At 44.4% G+C, this 22,221-nt stretch overlaps 1 protein-coding gene across 8 annotated transcripts in view; it reads right to left on the reverse strand.

Annotated features, from left to right (window-relative positions):
- FRMPD1 (FERM and PDZ domain containing 1) overlaps positions 1–22,221 on the reverse strand; it is a 207,480-nt gene that overhangs the window by 22,809 nt on the left and 162,450 nt on the right. For 7 of the 8 annotated variants that reach the window (XM_060199152.1, XM_060199146.1, XM_060199147.1 and 4 more), the window contains 6 exons: positions 20,848–21,005; positions 18,533–18,635; positions 16,088–16,133; positions 7,941–8,075; positions 5,786–5,893; positions 3,076–3,171 (listed from right to left, as the gene is read on the reverse strand). In XM_060199152.1, coding sequence (XP_060055135.1) covers positions 3,076–3,171; positions 5,786–5,893; positions 7,941–8,075; positions 16,088–16,133; positions 18,533–18,635; positions 20,848–20,911 — 552 coding nt within the window. In that variant the 5' untranslated portion in view covers positions 20,912–21,005. The remainder of the gene's footprint in view (positions 1–3,075; positions 3,172–5,785; positions 5,894–7,940; positions 8,076–16,087; positions 16,134–18,532; positions 18,636–20,847; positions 21,006–22,221) is intronic. The other variant, XM_060199150.1, reaches the window with a different exon arrangement.

The raw sequence follows: 22,221 nt of genomic DNA on the forward strand, positions 1-22,221 counted from the left end.
CATGTTCGGGCGCACAGCAGGGAAGACTACTTTGTCCTCCTCCCTGCTTCTCAGAGCCTTTGCCTTTGCTGATGGGGTCCACTGCCAACCTGGGTGGCAGAATCTTGACAGGTTCACATGGTATTTGTCAGGATCCTATAGTCATTGTGGTCCTCTGCTCAGAGCTCCAGCACCACCCAGACAGCCAGCATCTCTCTCTCTCTCTTTTTTATTATCTTTATTTTTTAAATTTTTATTTATTTTCTCTTTTGTTGCCCTTGTTGTTTTACCATCGTTGTGGTTATTATTATTGTCATTTTTTGTTGGATAGGACAGAGAGAAATGGAGAGAGGAAGACAGAGAGGAGGAGAGAAAGAAAGACACCTGCAGACCTGCTTCACCGCCTATGAAGTGACTTCCCTGCAGGTGGGGAGCCGGGGGCTCGAACTGAGATCCTTATGCTGATCCTTGCGCTTTGCGCCACGTGCACTTACCTCGCTGCACTACCGCCCGACTCCCTATTATCTTTATTTTTAATAGATAGAGGCAGCCAGAAATTGAGAGGAATGAGGAGATAGGAAGAGAGACAGAGAGACATCTGCAGCTCTGCTTCGCCATTGGTGAAGCTTTCCCTCTGCAGGTGGGGCCCGGAGACTTGAACCCAGGTCTTTCCGCACTGTAACATGTACGCTCAACCAGGTGTGCCATTACCCAGGCCCTTGCCAGCATTTCTTCTTTCACTGGGAAGGTTCTCACCACCCACTGGAGGTTTATCCCTCTTTGAGGACTCATGGATAGATACATCCTCTCTCTAAGCTCTGCATTTCTTTTCTTCTTCTTTTAAAATGACTTAACCCTGGAATACACTCTTATAAGATTCAGGGGTATAGTTTTACACCTTTACATGTGTATAAAACTCACCAAACCCAAATTTTCAGTGATTTCTTACAGTCAAAAAGACCTCTTTATGGGGCCAGGCAGTAGCACCCCAGGTTGAGCACATAGGTTACAGTGCGCAAGGACGCCTGTTCAAGTCCCTGATCCCCAACTGTAGGGGAAAACTTTGCGAGTGGTGAAGGAGGGCTGCAGGTGTCTTTCTGTCTGTCTCCCTCTCTAGCTCCCCCTTCCCCTCTCAATTTCTGGATGTCTTTATCTAATAAATACAGATAATATATATTTTTTCTTTTTACCAGAGCATAGCTCAGCTCTGGCTTACGGCAGTGCCGGGGATTGAATCTGGGACTTTATGGAACCTTAGGCACGAGAGTCTGTTTGCATAACCATTATGCTATCTAACTGCTGATAATAAATTTTTATAAATATTTTATTTATTTATTAATGAGAAAGATAGGAGGAGAGAGAAAGAACCAGACATCAGTCTGTGTGCTGCCGGGGATCGAACTCAGGACCTCATGCTTGAGAGTCCAAAGCTTTACCACTGTGCCACCTCCCGGACCATGATAATAAAATTAAAAAAAAAAATTCTGCCTTGAATATTTATTAAAAGAAAAAAAAAAGACCTCTTTACTCATCTCTCCCATCCTCTCCTGCTGGATGGCCCTGATATGTTTCAAATTTCTTGATCTATTTTTTCCCTCTTTCTTCTCTCTCTTTCTTTCTTAGATTTTATTTATTTACTCATAAAGAATGATAGGCAGAGAGAGAAAAAGAACCAGACGTCACTCTGGTACATGTGCTGCCAGGAACTGAACTCCAGACATCATATTTGAGAATCCAATGCTTTGTCCACAGCGCCACCTCCGGGACCACTCCCTCGCTTTCAAAGCGGAGATAACAGTTATGTTAGGGCTGGCATAACAGCTCACTTGGGCAGTGTGCTGCTTGGCCTGTGCTCAGTCCCGGTTCAAGCCCTGCCCCCACCACACTAAAGGAAACTCTGGTGCTATCATCTGTCCTCTCTCTCTCTCTCTCTCCCCTTTCTTTCTCTGCCTTCTATGCATCTATCTAAAAGAACACTAGTGATTTTATTTTCACTTGTTTAAAATAGTGTTTATGTGAGTCAAGCAGAGTTCAAACCTTGGCTTTGTCATTCTAAATAAAAACATGCATTTATTTGTTAATGAGAAAGTGAACTAGAGCATCATTCTGACATATATGATGCTGGGGACTGAACCAGGGACCCTATCCTCAAGGGTCCAACACCTTATCCACTGCACCACTTCCCAGGCCACAGCATTAGTTATTATATAAGGTTACAGAGAAGGAGACTAAGTGAGATTTTTTTTAAAAGTCTTTGGGAGGGGCCAGGTGGTGGTGCACCTGGTTGAGTGCACACATTACAGTGAGCAAGGACCCGGATTCAAGTCCCTGGTCCCCACCTGCAGGGGGAAAGCTTTGCAAGTGGTGAAATAGCGTTGCAGGTGTCTCTCTGCCTCTCTCCCTAACCCTGCACCACCATAAGCCAGAGCTGGGCAGTGCTCTGGCGTTTCTCTCTATCTCTCTCTCAAAAATAAAAAAATAAATAACATGTTTTTTATAAAGAGAGAAGGAAAGAGGCAGAGAGACACCTGCAGCCCCGCTTCACCACTTGTGAAGCTTTATTCCTGGAGGTGGGGACCAGGGAGCGGGGGCTTGAACCTGTAAGGTGTGTGCTTAACCGGGTTTGCTATCTATCACCTGGCCGCAATACCTTCCTATTATGAAACATCATGGCAGCTGTAGAGTTAGTTGCTTGCAGGGTGGTGGTGGTGCCCTGGGAGTCAGAAAATCCTCACTAGGAAAGATGTTGGTCTGCTTCTAAATTCTGCTTCTAAGACCCCTTCTGTTGCATTGCTTGTGGTCTATTTACATGATTACTGTTTTCATTGGTTTAATCCCCACTGGTTCCCGAGCTTTTTCCTTCTCCCCACCCCCTATCCTACGTACTTCCTCTTCCTGACACTTCTGCCTCAGTGATACATAGAGGACAGGATTGTGATTAGAGATAGATCACACTGCATTCCCACTCAATAAAGATTGAACTGTGCCCCACTCAGCCATGAGTTCATGAGTCTCTCTCACGCCCGCGAAGCTAGCTCGGCAACTGGCGCCCCGAACTGGGACCAGCAGAAAGAGATTCCAGTTTACTCTGAATACCTTCACAGTTGTATTTGCTTCAAACTTGAAAGCTTTTGTCTGTCCGTTCTCCAAGTAGAGCTTGAGCACATTGGGCATACACAGCAGAGAATTACCCTGGAAAACACACAGCATAGTGTTGAAACTCAGCCATCCTATCCCTGTGTGTGACCAGTCCTGTCCCTGCCAGATGAAGGGAGCAGGGTCCCCTCCAACTGACTCTTCACATCCTGCCTTGCTTCCCAGCATCTGTCTAGGGGACTTGTGCAATGCAGACAGAGAGATGGGCACACGTTGTCCAAAGGCTATCCATCAGAACTGTTAAGACACAAAGGTAGGTGGGAAAGAGTTAGCCCACCCAGTGTCTCACAACCATCAGCTAACACAGCATTGCTGTTTGCCACTATTATGGGATATAATTCAGCAAGTCAGATGACAAGAATTCACAGGATTCCTCAGAGCCTCTCCTCCCTTACAGCTGCATTCCTTAGAATGAACTTCTGAGGGATTGACCTTCTGGGGTTGACCTGTGTTTGCTGACTCTATGTCAGCTAGACATGTCTGGGATGGACAAGAACAGGGAACAATTTCCTTTGAATTTGGAGAATCCTATCTCTGCCCTTCCCAAGACCAGATTTCATGAAGTGACCTCTGAGTATTTAACTACCAATAAAAAGGGTCCTTGGGCCGAGTGTACTCTGGGACCAGTGGGAGGATTGTTCCAAGCAAATTTTGTGAAGATTTTGCCTATAAGATGATTTGAATAAGAGGGTTGGGTGGTGGCACACCAGGTTAAGTGCACATATTGCAAAGTGCAAGGACCACCGCAAGGATCCCAGTATGAGCCCCGGCTCCCCACCTGTAGGGGGGTTGTCTCACAAGCAGTGAAGCAGGTCTGCAGGTGTCTATCTTTCTCTCCCCCTCTCTGTCTTACCCTCCTCTCTCCATTTCTCTTGGTCCTATACAATAAAATGAAAAAGAAGAAGAAGAAGAAGAAGAAGAAGAAGAAGAAGAAGAAGAAGAAGAAGAAGAAGAAGAAGAAGAAGAAGAAGAAGGCACCAGGATCAGTGTATTTGTAGTGCTGGCATGGAGTCCCAGGCAAAAAAACAAACAAACAAACAAAAAACTACTTTTTTTTTTTTTTTTAGTAAAGAAGCTATCTTAAAAAAAAAACAATTTGGGAGTCCCAGGCAAAACAAACAAACAAACAAAAAAACCAACCTTTTTTTTTTTTTGAGTAAAGAAGCTATCTTAAACCAAACAATTTGGGAGACCGGTAGCAGTGCAGCAGGTTAAGTGCAGGTGGTACAAAGTGCAAGGACCAGAATAAGGATCCTGGTTCAAGCCCCCGGCTCCCCACCTGTAGGGAGGTCACTTCATAAGCAGTGAAGCAGGCCTGTAGGTGTCTTTCTCTCACCCTCTCTGGCTTCCCCTCCTCTCTCCATTTCTCTCTGTCCTATCCAAGAACAACAACATCAATAACAACAACTACAACAATAAAACAACAAAGGCAATAAAATGGAATAAATAAATAAATACATATATTAAAAACCCAAACAATTTGTTAGTGTATTGCACCAAAGTAAAAGACTCTGGGGTGGGTGGGGGGGAGAATCCAGGTCCTGGAAAAGGATGACAGAGGACCAAGTGGGGGTTGTATTGTTATTTGGAAAACTGAGAAATGGTCTGAATGTACAAACTATTTTATTCACTATCAAGTGTAAAACATTAATCCTCCAATAAAGGGAAAAAAAAAAAACCTGAACAACTTGACAACTTTTTCAGGTGAGAGATTATTCTAAATATAGTGGTGGGTGCCTGAGAAGTGCTAACTGCAGAGAGCACACACTTCACCATGTATGAGGAGCAAAGATTCCATGCAGGAAAATGGAGCCACAGTATAACAGCTCTGCACACACTGCTAACCTCCCTACTCCCCACGGTGCTTTCCCTGACTGTGGGAGAATGTCTTAGAAACATAGCTTAGCAGGCTAGGTTTGCGCCTGCCTCAGGTCTGCTCAGCCCGTGCCCTAATCACTCTCATGGCTGACAACAGTCTGAGACTTATGGAGCGCTGGTCGATGTCTACGGATGCCAAGGCTCTGGGGCCAGAGAGCCCAGCCACGGCCTGAAAGACACCTGATGTGAATGAGGAAGTTCAGGACTTGTTAACCTTTGCACTATGGAGCTGTTGAGACCCCATCAGGGGTATTAGTTAGGAGAGACCTTGAAATACTCTGTGCTTGTTAGAAGGGGTTTGTTGGCTTTGCTACTGCTTATCTATGGCACAGCCCTTCTGCAGATGTCTCTTCTCCATTGTGTCCCCCTTTGAATGAGCCTTTTGCTAATGCCAACTGTTTTAGAATTCCTTTGATGTACTGTGCAACTGACTAATAAAACTCAGGGGACCCAGTGGTCAAGGCTGCACTACTGACGACCTTCCTAAAAGATAGTTAAGAGTTGTATGACACACAGGGCTTCTCAAAGAACAGACCTGAGGCATCATTTATTTGTGGAATCCTGCATGGAGACTATGAATTGAGAAAAAAAGACACCTGAAGATCTTATCGAGGTGTTTTACTGAGAGGACCCAGAGCCCCTCCCATGCCCATTCTACTACCCCTGCGGCTTCTCCACACTCAGACATCTAGTACCCCTGCAAGCTGCGTGCCCAAAGCGCAGCACAGCGATTCCAGGAAGAATACTTTCAGTTCCTTCACCATCAACACACCTGATTATGTCCACTGACAAGCACTTCCTCAGCAAAATGCACCTTCACAGGGTTGGTCTTCAGCCTGGCTCTCTTCTCCTCAGTCAGGAAGGATGACTTAGGGGCTCCCTGCAAAGCATTAGAGAGAAATACTTTAGAATGGGACTTTCCTAAACGCTATGGATAGCTTCTTAAAAAAAAAAAAGTAAAGTAAAAAAGTATGACAGCTACTGCAGATGTAATTAAAATCCACAAGAAGGATGATGCCCCATTAAAGATTTCTTTTTATGAATCCAGGGATCCCAACTTAGACAACGTTGTGCGTGAGAACAGTTAAAGATTTGATATGGTGGCAAAACGGTTGAGCTACAAAGACAGAGGCGTAGCCTGTGAACAAGAAGACCAAGTTCTGTAACTCGAAAGAACTGCCTCAAATAAAAATTCTTTTTCTTCCCCCACAGGGTTATTACTGGGGCTCAGTGCCAGTGCTATGAATCTACTTCTAATACAAATTCTTATGGAAGAAAAGCCGGTGGTGTGTGTGTATGTGTGTGTGTGTGTGTGTGTGTGTGTGTGTGTGTGGTGTGTGTGTGTGTGTGTGTGTGTGTGTGTGGTGTGTGGTGTGTGTGTGTGTGTGTGTGTGTGTTCACAGAACAAAAAAACTAGTTGCGGGGAAGCAATTACAGAAGCCAGACCTTCCACCTTCTGCAACCCACAGAGACCCTGGGTCCATGCTCCCAGAGGGATGGAGAGTGGGAAAGCTATCAGGGGAGGGGGTGGGATATGGAGACTGGGTGGTGGGAATTGTGTGGAGTTGTACCCCTCTTATCCTACGGTTTTGTTAATGTCTCCTTTCTTATATAAATACAAAAAAAGAAAAAGAAAATCAAGTGGAAAAATGACAGGGATAGAAACACAACTTTGAATTTCTACATCATAAAATGCTAAATTAAGTTTTCTTGCTTTTCAATAAAGCATCCAACTACATTGCTCTCACTAAGAATGCATTTTGAGTTGTAATATTAAGAGTATAAAACATTTTGTACCATCAATAAAGTAAAAAGCATCTTTAAAAAATTAGTTGTGTGACTTTGGTGAAGTTGCTGCCTCTCTCTGACCCTGGTCTTCCCATCTGTACAATGTCGGACCAGAAGGCCTCCAGGGCTCCATGAAGTTCTAATGTCGTTAGTCCATTTTGTTCTTCTCATCTTTTCGGCAGTTACCTTTTTTTCTTCAGATGTAAAAAGAATCATCACAGCTTAGTATAAAAATGCGATGAGACCTTCAACCTAGATCGTATCAGGCAAAACTGTGACGCTTAGTGAGCAGCATCTTGCATGATCTAGACAGAGAGTATGTGATCTTCTTGGATGAAACCTTGATAATCTATTCCTCAGCCTGGAACTCCATGCTCCCCTAGCCTGAACAGTCCTTTAGGCAAGATCCTAGAATATGTACATGCATAAAAGTCCTGACATGGAAATCTGGGGCAATTCTGTATAGCTGAGGGAAGAACTACATACCAGCCACCAGGGAAACTGCTGGAAATAATGCATGGCATGATCATATGGCAATAGATCAGTGACATGAAGTTCATGGGATGAACCAGTGACCTTGAAACTTCAATGTAAGAGAGTAACTGGGATTTTAAGACTATTGAGAACATTAGTACGACAGGGTTCATGACTATAAATCAGTATCTCAAGTATGTAATTTTCTTTTAAAAAATTTAGTAGGAAGAGGGGGAAAATAGTAGTGTTCCCAGAGAGAGTGTCCATCTGTACCACAACCTCTCAACTGGAGAAGTGACTTAACCTTTATTCAGGCAGAATGACCTTTCAAACAGAAGAGATAGAAGAATTAAGGGAAATGGGAAATTACAACACAGAATTAATGATGAAACTATCAGACTTTTTTTTGAATGATTTAAAAACTCCTATGCCCCAAATCTAGGGAGCTGATGGGTCTATTACATATACTAGTAGGCATCACCCATGAAATGAAGAATGGAAGAAAGAGAGACTAAAGATGGTTTAATATCAATTTTCTCAGAAAGTGAATGTGAGAGACTTAGGAAAGCACATTGGTAAGTTGATCATTAATTCTTGGCAAGGGCCAAGACAAAAGATGGTCTGAGCTTTTAGACAGTGATGACTAATAACCAACATGGAGTTACCAAGAACAAGTCATAGTCAATCAAGTTCATTTTTCTTTTGAAGATAGGATTCCACATTGGTTGGCCAGGTTCCTGTGGACACAGGAGCACTCCTTCATTCTCGCAAAGTATCTGATAAGGTCTCCTACAATCCCCCTGTGGAGAAGGCCAGATGATGCAGAGCCATTAGGTGAATTCAAAACTAGTTACTCTATACTCATTTTTTTTTTTTTTGCCACCAGGGTTATCACTAGATTTGGTGCCTACTCTTGGCAACCACTTTTTCCTTTCCTCTAGTTATAGGGTGAGAGACAGAGAGATAGAGAAGGAGAGAGAAAAGGAGGGATACTTCTTCTTCTAGCGTTTGCCCTTCTTCCGTAGCCAGTCAACAGCGTCAGGTTGAGCCTGATGTCAAGTTTCGAGACCTCCTTTGAATCTGGAGAGGTGGCAGTCGTTGACTATGTGGGTCATAGTCTGTCTGTAGCCGCAGGGGCAGTTCGGGTCGTCTCTGGTTCCCCAGCGATGGAACATAGCGGCGCACCGGCCATGGCCTGTTCGATAGCGATTGAGGAGGGCCCAATCATAACGTGCTAGGTCAAAGCCTATTCAGCTCGTCAACGTATATAACCCTCCCAGTGCCTCATGGGATAATGAGGTCCTGCCTAGCCCGAATCACCCAGCCGTTTACGTTGGAGACTTTAATAGTCATCACCAAGACTGGGGATATTCCTCCACTCGTGCTGACGGCTCTATCTTAGCCAACTGGGCTTCAGCGAATGACCTCTCCCTATTATACGATCCCAAACAGCCAGGCTCTTATCACAGAGCTAGATGGAATAAAGACTCGTCACCCAACCTGTGCTGGATTAGCACAGTCAACGGCCAAGCCTTTCCCGCTACGAGACAAGTTCTCAAGATCTTCCCGCACAGTCATCACCGCCCAGCTATCATCCACATTGGTCTCCAGCTCCCACTGATTCTGTGCTCGGAGAAACTAAGATGGAACTTTCGGAAAGCAAACTGGCGTCTGTTCAGTGATCTTACCAACAAATCTGTTCCTGCAATTCCAATTAACTCTATCCCCTCTGAAGATTCCTACAGGCGCTTCCGCCAAGCCATCTTCAAAGCAGCTTCCCAAGCCATTCCTCGTGGGAGACGTGCTAACTATACGCCTTGTCTTGATGCTGAATGCGAGCAACTACTAAAGCAGTATGATGAGTCGGGCGACCCAGATGTGGCCGACCATCTCATTGCCTCCCTGGATGCAGCACGCCAAGCCCGCTGGCAACAACTCACGGAAAGTCTGAACTTCACCCACTCAAGTAGGAAGGCCTGGAAGCTTCTTTACAGACTGGGTGCCGGTAGCCAACCCCCTCCCGCCTCCCATCCTCCTGTATCTCCAAACTCAGTGGCCAGTCACCTAACTCAAGTTGGACGTGCTAAGATTGACCCAGTCTGGAAAAGAGAAATTTCCCATGAGTGGTCATCCCACTTCCGGTTATCTTGTCCATCTCCAAAACTCTCTCCCTTTACACTGTCTGAACTGGAAGACGCTCTGAAGAGGGTTAAACCGGGAACAGCTGCTGGCTATGATAACATCACCCCAGAACTCATTCTTAACCTGGGTCCCGTGGCAAAGAAGTGGCTCGCTTCATTCCTGTCCCACATCTTGGAATCTGAGTCTATGCCCAAAGTTTGGCGTCGTGCGAAGATTATAGTGGTTTTGAAACCAAAGAAAGACCCAACACTGGCCGCCAGCTATAGACCAATTTCTCTCCTCTCCGTGTGTTACAAACTCCTTGAGAGGCTGCTTCTGTCACGTATTTCTCCTCTTACAGAGAAATTCCTATCACCCGCCCAAGCTGGTTTCTGCCCAGGAAGATCTTGCGAACAAGCCCTGGCCCTCTCAACTTACATTGAAAATGGATTCCAGAAGAATTTAAAGACGGGTGCTGTCTTTGTTGATCTCACAGCAGCCTATGACACGGTCTGGCACCGTGGTCTCCTAGTCAAGATCTCAAGATGCCTGCCTCCATGGGTGGCCAACACTATCTCGTTTCTTCTCCAAAACAGAAGATTCCGGGTGCATCTGGGTGACAAGTCTAGCAGATGGAGACTTGTATCAAGTGGCCTCCCCCAGGGCTCTGTTCTGGCTCCTATGCTATTTAATATTTACATCAATGACCTCCCAGAAACTTCTTCAAGGAAGTTCATCTACGCCGATGACATCTGCTGTGCAACTCAGGCATCCAAGTTCGACATCCTCGAGGAAACACTCACGAAAGACATGTCTCTGATATCTGATTACTGTAAAAAGTGGCGACTAATTCCTAGCACTGCAAAAACGGAGGGATACTGCAGTACTGCCACACCACTCGTGAAGCTTCTCCTCTGCAAGTATTCTCCTATGGCAGCCTGGGGCTCAACCCTGGATCCATGCGCACGGTAACATGTGCACTCTACATGCTATCCTCTTCATCCTGATTTTTAACAAAGCAACTCAGGCTCCTTTTGATGTCCAGCAATGTTTGGGGTGTAGTCAGAGACAGTGGGCTTATTAAACTTGCAAATGACACAGAGCTATAAGGTGTCAGCAGATCTCAGGCTGCAGAAATTTTAGAGAAAAGATAAATAGAAATTTTTAAAGGTGAATGGGAAACTTGAAGGACAGTGGCATTTATGGGTCAGCAGCCAGGGAATCACTAAGAACAAACATGAACATGTGTAAGGAAGAAGGTGGTCAAGAGCTGAAGATAACAGAGTAAAGTGAGGAATCAAATCAACAAGTATAACCACCACCATCTTAAAGACTTGGGAGAATGAAAACTCTGGGGCAGAACAGATGAGAGATGCACACAGTCAGAAAAGGGATCTAGAGGAAAACACTGTTGCTCTTGCCCAGAAAAGAACAATCCTGGGAGAATTAGGTCCAAAGTTGAATCATGATAAAGAAAATCAACTGTTTGGGTAATAGAAGTCTCAGGGAGGAATCTTGGGAAGAGATGACTCTCTGATGGGAAGGGTGAGAATAACTGCAGCTCATGACTGTACACACACCTTTCAGCCCCATGATTCCCTGCCTGTAGAATCTCAGCATCCCAGAACACCAGGGCACAGCAACAAGACTTGACAGGGGTCATGTAAAATGTGGCATTGGAATATACCTACAATAGACCCCCAATCTTCATCTGCAATATTCTTGCCTTTAGGTTCATGATTAGTCAACAATTTGTTCTGCTTTATATCTTAACTCCTTTTTCAGCCATCAGGTTCCAGATGCTACCATGATGCCAACCTGACTTCCCTGGGCAGACGACCCCACCAATGTGTCCTGAATCCCCGCCTCCCCAGAGCCCTGCTGCACTAGGGAAAGAGAGAGACAGGCTGGGAGTATGGACCACCCTGCCAATACCCATGTTCAGCAGAGAAGCAATTACAGAAGCCAGACCTTCCACCTTCTGCACCCCACAATGATCATGGGTCCATGCTCCCAGAGGGATAAAGAATGGGGAGTCTATAAGGGGAGGGGATGAGTTATGGAGCTCTGGTGGTGGGAATTGTGTGGGAATGGACCCTTCTTATCCTACAGTCTTGTCAATATTTCCATTTTATAAATAAATTTTTTTAAAAAAAATGTGGCATTGAAGACCAAACAAATCCATTGCACTAGAGTGGGAGAGGGGCATCTTACTTAGAAGATATTGATTTTAAAAATGAGCTCAGCTTTATTATTTTTTAATTTATTATTTTATTTTACTTATTTCCTTTTGTTGCCCTTGTTGTTTTAATGTTGTAGTTATTATTGTTGTTATCTATGTCGTTGTTGTTGGATAGGACAGAGAGAAATGGAGAGAGGAGGGGAAGACAGGGAGGAAGAGAGAAAGATAGACACTTGCAGACCTGCTTCACCGCTTGTGAAGTGACTCCCCTGCAGGTGGGGAGCTGGGAGCTCGAACCAGGATTCTTAAGCTAGTCCTTGCGCTTTGCACCACGTGCACTTAACCTGCTGCACTACCACCCGACTCCCATGAGCTCAGCTTTTTCAAAAAATGTTTTTTTAATCAATTACAAGCCAATACAATTACATGTTACTTAAAGTTTTGGTCAATAACAAACCACATACATGAGAGTTTCAACAAAGCCAAGGTGGGCAGTGGGTTTATACCAACAAGCTCTGTGTAACTACACTCTGTGGTGTTCACATACTGATGAAATCAGCTGGAGACACACTTCTCAAAGGATCAGGCACCATTTGACCAGAGAGTGAGTGAGTCCACTAAAATGCTGATCCATTTCTGAGCTTCACTGGCATTTTTTATGAATGTCAGAAGTGACTGATCCCGGCTGATTTCATGCTGACCAGAGTTGGAACTGTATGTCTCTCTGAATGCAGCTACGTAGGAGGGTCACCATTGCATAAGTAAGAGTCAATGAAACAGTGTTTGTAGCCTGGAGAAAAGTAGGCCGTATCTGCAAACCTTTAAGAAGCTATTTCATACAAGGTAGACTCAGTGTGAAAAAGGATTAGTTAGGAAATCGTAGGGCAGAAGAATCTCTTAAATTAAAAAAATAAACAAATAAAATGGTATGAACTACCCATTAGTGCTGGATGCTAATGTCACCCTTCAGTTCCAAATTAATTCATTAGTGAGGAGCAGACCTGAGCTAAACAAAATACTGTAGATGTTTTTGCTGAACCAATAGTTAATGTTTTTTTTAATTTATTTATTTTCCCTTTTGTTGCCCTTGCTTTTTTTTTTTTGTTGTTGTAATTATTGTTTGTTACTGATGTCGTTGTTGTTGGATAGGACAGAGAGAAATGGAGAGAGGAGGGGAAGACAGAGAGGGGGAAAGATAGATAGACACCTCCAGATCGTGGTGAGCAACTCCCCTGCAGGTGGGGGCTCGAACCAGAATCTTTACACCGGTCCTTGCACTTCATGCCACGTGCGCTTAACCCGCTGCGCTACCGTCCGACTCCCATAGTTAATGTTTTAAAAGGTGTCAGAAGGGACAAGTTTGGAAAACCTTAATATTTTCTGCACTACTTGACCTGCCCTGGGTTGACTACTGTCTTTTTTTTTTTTTCTTTCGCCTCCAGGGTTATCGCTAGGGCTCAGTGCTGGCACTACAATCCACTGCTCCTGTGACCATTTAATTAATTAACTCATTAATTAATTTTTGAATATGACAGGAAGAAATTGAGAGGGGTAGGGAAGATAGAGATAAAGACAGACACCTGCTGACCTGCTTCACCGCTTGTGAGGCAACCTCCTGCAGGTGGGGAGCCGTGGCTCGAACCTGGATCCTTGTGTGGATCCTTTCGTTTTGTACTATGTGTGCTTATCCTGGTGTGCTAACACCCAGCCCCAACTACTGTCATTCAGTGAAAATAGCAGAGTTGAGGGAGGCAGACTAACATAATACTAGGGAATGTTGGTTCTAAAATCAAACTGCTCGGCAAACAATTCAGCTCCACGGGTACAAGTGAGACCAAGAATGTGTGAGGCCAGTTTCCTTATTTGTAAAGGAGAATAATGAATATATCTACACTGCAGGACTTTGCTTTGGCAAAAATTAATCAAGATATTAAGTACTGGTATTAATATCATAAAATATGCTACAAATATAGATCTATACTATCAAACCAAATATTTCCCCATAAAAAAATCTATGTCCTAGGGAGGCAGTAGTCAATATTATTTTATAATCTATAATTTTATAATTTTTTTTCTTGTTACCAGAAGATTGCTCAGCTCTGGCTTATCGTGGTGCTGGGGCCTCAGAGCCTTAGGTGTGAGAGTCTGTTTGCATAATCGTGACGTTATCTCCCCATTCAAATTTTATAATTTTAAACAATTTCAAGCCATTTGAGGACTCTAGGAATTTACTATGACAAACATGACAGTCCTTGCTAAAAAAAGATATCCATGATCTGTCGGCTCCCCTTTAAAGTCCTGTGTGGGCCAGACACATCCAGGGTACTGGGGCTACCAGCGGTCTACTTTTAGCATCCTTTGGAGGGCCTCCTAAGTACTGCATGCATTCCCCTCTCTCAGGGAACTCAGGTCCTCGCGCACTGTTATGTGTGCGCTTAACCAGATGCACCACCACCCAGGCCCAGTAAGCTACTTTTAAAAATGCAGGTAGAGAGGCAGAGATAAGGAGAGGGGCAGAGAGAGATAGGGAGAGACAGCACAACAAGAGAGCATTCCCCAGTGCCATAGCACCCCAAGTGGCAACAGGGTGCACACAGTAAGACAGATACCCTGCCTGGTGAGCTCTCTCTGGCATTTGATGTCCTTTTAAAATCGCAAGCAGTATAACAGAATATAAATATGCATATTTATAATATTTATTAATGAACATAGGTTAACATGAGAATAAGGGATACATAGTTGGTCATAGTTGAAGGACATGATTTGTCCCATGTTAAAAAAAAGGGAGGATTATATCATTTGGGAATGTTCTACTTTTCATCAATGGGGCTTTCCTTAAGGCTTTTCTGTCCCCCCCAACCCCAATGAGCTAGCTCTTGGATTATCAACTTTAAAATTATTTTGTTTCCTTAAGCACCAGTTAGATTGGAGCTTTATTTATACCGCTTTATGTTTGTTACAGTGGCCTTTTCTTCCAGCTGAATATCCCTGAACTCAGTACTTCCTTAAATAATAAAATGACTTAAGACTATGAAGTTTTTTTTTTAAATATTTTTTTAAATTTTATTTATCTTCCCTTTTGTTGCCCTTGTTTTTTTTTTTTATTGTTGTTGTAGTTATTGTTGTTGTAGTTGATGTCGTCGTTGTTGGATAGGACAGAGAGAAATGGAGAGAGGAGGGGAAGACAGAGAGGGGGAGAGAAAGACAGACACCTGCAGACCTGCTTCACTGCCTGTGAAGCGACTCCCCTGCAGGTGGGGAGCCGGGGGCTCGAACCGGGATCCTCATGCCGGTCTTTGCACTTAGCCCGCTGCCCTAACGCCCGGCTCCCGAGACTATGAAGTTTATTCTGAGTACAACCCAACTATACATAATACGTTTCTGGAAGTAGAGTTCTATTTATTTACTTTTTCTAACTAGTCTGCAGCAGTAGTATTGCTTTCTATCTGATTCCATCATGGTGCACGTCTACCTCCAAGTGGCTGCATGGCAGTTCACACTTAACAAGTTCTACTTTAGTAGATATTGGGGGGGAAGCCCATACAAATTCTTACTTGGAGGGCCTGACTGAGGCCTCTTGGCAGCCTGATAATGTGATTGGTTAGGTTACATTATTAAAATTATCTATGCCTTACTCATTTATTTACTTTATCATTTATTTATTTGTGGTCAAGGCTAAGGTGTGTGTATTAATGAGAATTCTGGGTCAATTTTGCCACCTTTGTAGCTTTTCTTTATTGCTAGACAACATATATTACAGACGAATGCCTCACTGGCTTGCGGTAGTTTAAGATGGCCAGTGCTCTAATGGTCCTATCTGTGCCACACCTGGTTGGATGATGAACCTCAGAGCTGAAAAGAGCACTTTACATCAGACTCTTCCTCCTAACAGCTTGTGAGGGACCAGGCAGTCATCGTCCTCACTGGTTTATAAAATTGAGGGCTGAAACTAAATGACATGCCAGAAGCCACACTATTCAAACTTGTCTTGAAACCCTTGGTTTGGTGTCTTTTCTTTTTTCTTTTATATTTTTATTTATTTATTATTGAATAGCAGCAGAGAGAAATTGAGAGGGGGAGATAGAGAGGGAGAGAGAGAGACACCTGCAGCTCTACTTCACCACTCACGAAGCTTTCCCCTTGCAGGTGGGGACCAGGGGCTTGAACCGGGGACCTTGCACATTGTAATGCGAGCACTTAACCAGGTGTGTCACCGCCTGGCCCCAGGTTTGGTGCCTTTTCATTGTCCCATTCTGCCAAATCATAGATCAGTTTCCTTAGTTGGATCATGAGTTCTTGAAGTCTGGGCCTACAGCTGTTCCCTCTATAGTTCTAGCATTTAGACAGTCTTCAGGCACTATTAACTGCCTGACCACCCACTGCTTGGCAGCTGTCGCTTGCCTTTTGCCTTCCCTGCTAATTCTATGAGGAATAGCCTCACAGCTGGGAGCACAGGGTCCTGGAACCAAGAAAGGGAGAACTTAACACAGGACAGAGCAAAAGATTTACCGATGTGCAGCGAACAACTGTGACTGAAAGAGAATCTTCAGCTTCCCTGGAAGAAAAGAATAAAGACAACACAAGTTCATCATGCGGATCTGTACACGTGTTTGTTTCTTAGGTTCAAAAAGGCGGGCAGGGCTGCAACACAACGGCTCTGCCTCTGCTTCTTTAGCTCAGCAAAATCAAGGGTGACCAGGGCAGCAGTGATCTCCAAGTGAACTTAAGTCGTTCCACAGTGCTCCCTCCACCTTGAGAGGAGGGAATATTCAGCTGGCCAATCATATTACCTCACTTGCTAATTGAAATCGCATATTCTTAATTTAGATCAAGAAGTCATCCAGCTGCTATGAGCACTAGCTAGATTTGTGTCCAATTTTTTTTTTAAGAGAAAAGACGGCAATGATACAAATAACTTAGGTTGTTACTTCAGAAACCTTCAGCTAAACTTGTCAATAAATAGAACGAATGTGTGAAGAGACCTTGGTTTATTGTCAGTTACCTTGGGAGAGTCCTTTTCTTACACAAAGTGGAAAAAAGACACTTCTGGCAATTAGAAACGTTGGGTGGAGTTTATCACCTGATTTAAATGTTCATATTGCAAAAAGTCAGATAAGAATTATTTTGCAAATGGCTTCTCTTTGTAACAAAAAGGGGAAAACAACATTAAAAAAAAAAGTTCTGTAGGCTATTGCAAAATGAAATATTGGTAGATCACTGATTAATTTGACCACTTTGGGAATTCAAGAAATAAAAGTGTATCTTGATTATATGACTGGGCTCATTACATTGTGTGCTTTTTTTGCTCCAGTACCAGAAACTCTTGGTTGCCTTTTATATTGTAAATATTACCTACACACATTCATTCTACTTATTAACAAGTTTAGCTGAAGGTTCCTGAAGTAACAACTTAAGTTACTTTGCCCACATGGTTCCCTGGTTAGAGCAGGTGTTCAGTGAATAGACTAGGGTTCAATGTTACCTAAATGCCCAAGCTTTGGACTACTGTTTTAAGTCATAAATACTTTTGCTTATTAGCCAGAGTTTGATTGAGTCTCAGTAACACTACAATTTATTGGCTGAAAGTGGTCATCTTTGAGAAAAATCGCCTAATAGTCAGGAAAGCAAATTTCATGACTTCCATCACCATAATGTTTTGTTTTTTAGTAAATAATAAAATCCTTTCCTGAATGCCCCACCCAGTCCATTTATTCGACAGAGAGTCTAAGGCCGATACTGGGCTTGGCTGAAAGGATTTTATCTTCTACACTTTGTCGGTGATCTGATTTCTGTGTGTGTTTCTCCTTAGTGAGACCTCAAGTTTCCTGAGGGTGGAGACTGCATCCTGCAATTTTGTTTTCTCATTCTCTGGCTTTGCTATTGTTTGCTCAGTGTGATCAGCACACAATATACTCTTAGAAGAAATCCCACCTTAAAACCAGAACAGCCATTCACAAAAAGCTACAGACTGATGGACAAACTTGTAAAGTCTCAAGTTTGCTTTGACCTAACTCTATTTCTCACCTCCTTCTGTTTATATTAAAGTCACAAAACATCTGGCAGTAAAACATTTAGAAGACCAAGTTTGCATGTGTCTGTGAAATCTCTTCTACCATCCAATCACCCACATTTCTCTGTCTTAAAACCAGGGATACCCACTAGGGAAAGACAGAGACAGGATGGGGGTATGGATCAACCTGCCAATACCCATGTTCAGTGGAGAAGCAATTACAGAAGTCAGAATTCCTACCTTCTGTACCCCATAAAGAATTTTTGTCCATATCCACAGAGGGATAAAGAATAGGGAAGCTTCCAATGAAAGGGGTGGGATATGTAACACTGGTGGTGGGAGTTGTTGGAATTATACCCCTCTTATCCCACAATCTTAAATAATTAATTTAAAAAAAAAACCAGGGATACAATTATTCTGAGCTAACCATAGTCACTCACTCATCTGGGCACCTGCTCTATGTCTGGTCTCAGGGAGATCATGGTCTAAGCAGAAAGTAAGGTGTATAGGGAAGTATCATCTATCTCAATGAAATTACATGTACATCAGTCAGGCTGTACCTAAAAGAACATTTAAAAGACAAGAGAGAGCAAAATGTTAAAGAAGAATAAATAGATTTAGCAGCAGCTCAGTTCACAAATCTTTGGCTTATTTATAGTTCACTGCAGGGCTGCCTATGTATTGCTCCTAACTATTCAATATATTTCCTACCAGGCCTAGCACAGTTTACAGCTGAGGCTCAGTCAACAGAGCACTCTGTGCCTCCCAAGAGCTTCTATAGGCTGACGAAAGAGAGATGGAGAGAGGCTGCCACCACCAAGAAGTTGATACTCTAAAATGAGCTTGCTGCCGCCTAAAAAGAGACCGGTCATTCCATTTCTGTGGTCCATCTCTGTGCTAAGATAAGTTGGGAGTCCCTGTGGAAGACAATTTAAACTGAGTACCTGAGAATATCGACTGCCCGTTCATAGGAGAGGTCTCCAGCAGGCTCACTGTTAATCTGGAGGATCTGGTCACCGGGAAAAAGCTTGCCATGAGCAGAGCCACCTGGCGGACAGAGAAGAAGGAACGTGTGTTATGTCAGGGGGGCCGGATCCCATGTGTCACAAGGGCACACATGAGTGGCAGCTTGATCTGTCCTTAGGTCACCAGGTCACTCTGCCCCCTGGCCAGCCTTGGACTCTTAGGGATCTCAATTTTAGTGTTTCCAAATCATGGAGATGTATCTCCCATATGTTACCATCAAAGGCCACTAGGAGACTACCGTGGCAAAGAAGACTAGCAGAGGGCAGGGGTAGATAGCATAATGGTTATACAAACAGACTCTCATGCCTAAGGCTCCAAAGTCCCAGGTTCAATCCCCCGCACCACCATAAGCCAGAGCTGAGCACTGCTTTAGTAAAAAAAAGACTAGCAGAACCCCCCTGAATCAACAGAGCACATGGGTGAATATGGTAATCATCTCTAAAGAAGTGTGAGTGGTAAAGTAGGTCTGCGGTGTCTCTCTCTCTCTCCATATATATAACCCCTTTAAATTTTTCTGTCCTATCAAATAAAATAGAAAGAAAAAAAGTGTGTGTGTGTGTGTGTATGCATGTAAATTGAAATTAATCGATTTTAACTAGTCCCAGAGCTAACATCAGTCCAAAGCTTAAATGTGAAAACAGGCACTGGGCATTACCAGCTTGTTCCTCTTCACTTAGAAAGTCTATAATTCTGGGGCTGGGTGGTGGCACACCTGGTTGAGTGCACATGTCACGAAGTGCAAGGACTTGAGTTCAAGCCCCCGGTCCTAACCTGCAGGAGGAGAGCTTCACGAGTGGGCTTGAACTTGGGTCCTTTCACATGATAATGTGTGCACTCAACCGGGAAACCACCACCTCACCCTGATGCAATCTATATTTCACAAGGATTCAAGTGAAAACAAATCAGTAGTTTTTTTTTTAATATTTATTCCCTTTTGTTGCCCTTGTTGTTTTATTGTTGTAGTTATTGTTGATGATGTTGTCGTTGTTGGACAGGACAGAGAGAAGTGGAGAGAGGAGGGAAGGATAGAGGGGGGAGAGAAAAATAAAACACCAGCAGACCTACTTCAGTGCTTGTGAAGCAACACCCCTGTAGGTGGGGAGCTGGGAGCTCGAACCGGGATCCTTACGGCGGTCCTTGTGCTTTGCTTCACGTGCGCTTAATCCACTGCACTACCGCCCGACTCCCAAATCAGTAGTTCCTATTACTGTCTGATCAGAAACTCCTCAGCTGAGACCACGCAAGGTTCAGAGATTGTGCTGATTCAAACACCGCCAGCACCCTTGATTCTGGCCAGGGAGCCCAGGGTGGGCTAAGTGTGGATGGGGGATGGCCAGAGGCTGCAGTGTGGATGGGGGATGGCCAGAGGCTGCAGTGTGGATGGAGGATGGCCAGAGGCTGCAGTGTGGATGGGGGATGGCCAGAGGCTGCAGTGTGGATGGGGGATGGCCAGAGGCTGCAGTGTGGATGGGGGATGGCCAGAGGCTGCAGTGTGGATGGGGGATGGCCAGAGGCTGCAGTGTGGATGGAGGATGGCCAGAGGCTGCAGTGTTGATGGGGGATGGCCAGAGGCTGCAGTGTGGATGGGGGATGGCCAGAGGCTGCAGTGTGGATGGGGGATGGCCAGAGGCTGCAGTGTGGATGGGGGATGGCCAGAGGCTGCAGTGTGGATGGGGGATGGCCAGAGGCTGCAGTGTGGATGGGGGATGGCCAGAGGCTGCAGTGTGGATGGGGGATGGCCAGAGGCTACAGTATGGAGCACGAAGTGTACATGGGATTTCCTCTCTCCCAGCTTCAAAGGAAGACTCAAAGTCCAAGACAGAATTGGGTCAGGGGAGTCGGGCTGTAGCGCAGCAGGTTGAGCGCACGTGGCGCAAAGCACAAGGACCTGCAGAAGGATCCCGGTTTGAGCCCCCGGCTCCCCACCTGCAGGGAGTCACTTCACAGGCAGTGAAGCAGGTCTGCAGGTATCTATTTTTCTCTCCCCCCATCTTCCTCTCCTCTCTCCATTTTTCTGTCCTATCCAACAACAACAACATCAGTAACAATAATAAAACAACAACAAGGGCAACAAAAGGGAAAATAAATAAATAAAATAAGTTTAAAAAAATAATTGGGTCAGGATTAGGAGTGTCCTTTCTAACTTCTGGGGGTAACACTGATGGGAAGAAAACCAGGGTTATTTTCCACAAAGAAGCCAAATGCCTTTCTTGACTCCCTGCAAGTCCCTTACCTGCTGTGATGGCCACTACTGTGAGGGGAAGGCTCTCAGAAATCTGAAATCCATAGTCCTGCATGAGGGCATCTTTATCTACTTTAACTGTATGTTTCACAGGGGTGACAGTCTGGGCTGGGATTCCTGGAGGCTCATCAGCTACAGAAACCTTAGCCCTAGAACAGAAGTGAAATGTGGGGAGGGGGGAGACATAAGATTCTAGTTAGTTGCCCAAAATTGGGTCAGCAGTCAGGATCCTGGAGGAGAAAATATGCAGAGCTGGGTAAACCCCAAGTTGCCTTTTGAAAGAAGTACGACACAAATATCAGTAGAGAAAACACCAAGTAGAATATAACAACATGTTCTAGAAGTCATGAAGCACTATGGCTGCTTAGAGGAGGAGGAAGTTGCTGTTCTGTTGTAGAGTAGAGGGCAAGGAATTAGGGGAGCATTTTCTGACCTGAATGGCACATGGCCCTGGAGACACACACACACACACACACACACACACACACTGCTCAGGTCAGGGAACCCACAGATATTCAGTAACTGCCTCTGATTTGATAGATGGACAGATGGATACACAGATAAGTGAATAGATAAGACAGATGGATGGACAGGCATTCCAGACAGAAGGCGCTGCACATTGAGCAAATATCCAGAAGAGGAAATGAGCAGACTAAGATATGGAATAGTATGGATGTCTGGCAACGAGTGATTTTATAGATGTTTCTTTGGTGATTTTTTTCTTCTTTATGATGAATTTCATTTTCCTTTCCACTTTGTAACTGTGAGGGTTCTAATATGAAATCCCAGTATGGGGACTGGGCGGTGGTACATGGGGTTAAGCACACATTGTATGAAGAGCAAGGACCCATGCCAGGATCCCCATCTGACCCTCTGGTTTCCCTCTTGCGGTGGTGGTGGTGGGGGGAGGGAGGGCCACTTACAGGAGCGGTGAGGCATGTCTGCAGGTGTCTATCTTTCTCTCTCTTTCTCTATCTCCCCCTCCTCTTCTCAATTTCTCTGTCTTATCCAATAAAATGGGAAAAATAGCTACCAGGAGCAATGGATTTGTAGTACTGGCATGGAGACCCAGAGATCCCAGGTATCAAGGATTCGCTCTTATTTAATTAATTAATTAATTTATTTATTGAACAGAGACAGCCAGAAATTGAGAGGGAAAAGCAAGACAGAGGGGGAAAGAGGGAGAGAGACACCTGCAGCCCTGATTCACCACTCACAAAGCTTTCCCCTTACAGGTGGGGACAGGGGCCTTGAACCCAGATCCTTGTGCATTCTAACATGTAAGCTCAACCAGGTGTGCCATCGCCTGGTTCCTAAAGGAATCTCTCTAGTTCAATCTTTAAAATAGTTTTAAGAGGAAGCAAA

Source organism: Erinaceus europaeus, chromosome 10 (assembly GCF_950295315.1).
Source record: "Erinaceus europaeus chromosome 10, mEriEur2.1, whole genome shotgun sequence".
Lineage (NCBI taxonomy): Eukaryota > Metazoa > Chordata > Mammalia > Eulipotyphla > Erinaceidae > Erinaceus > Erinaceus europaeus.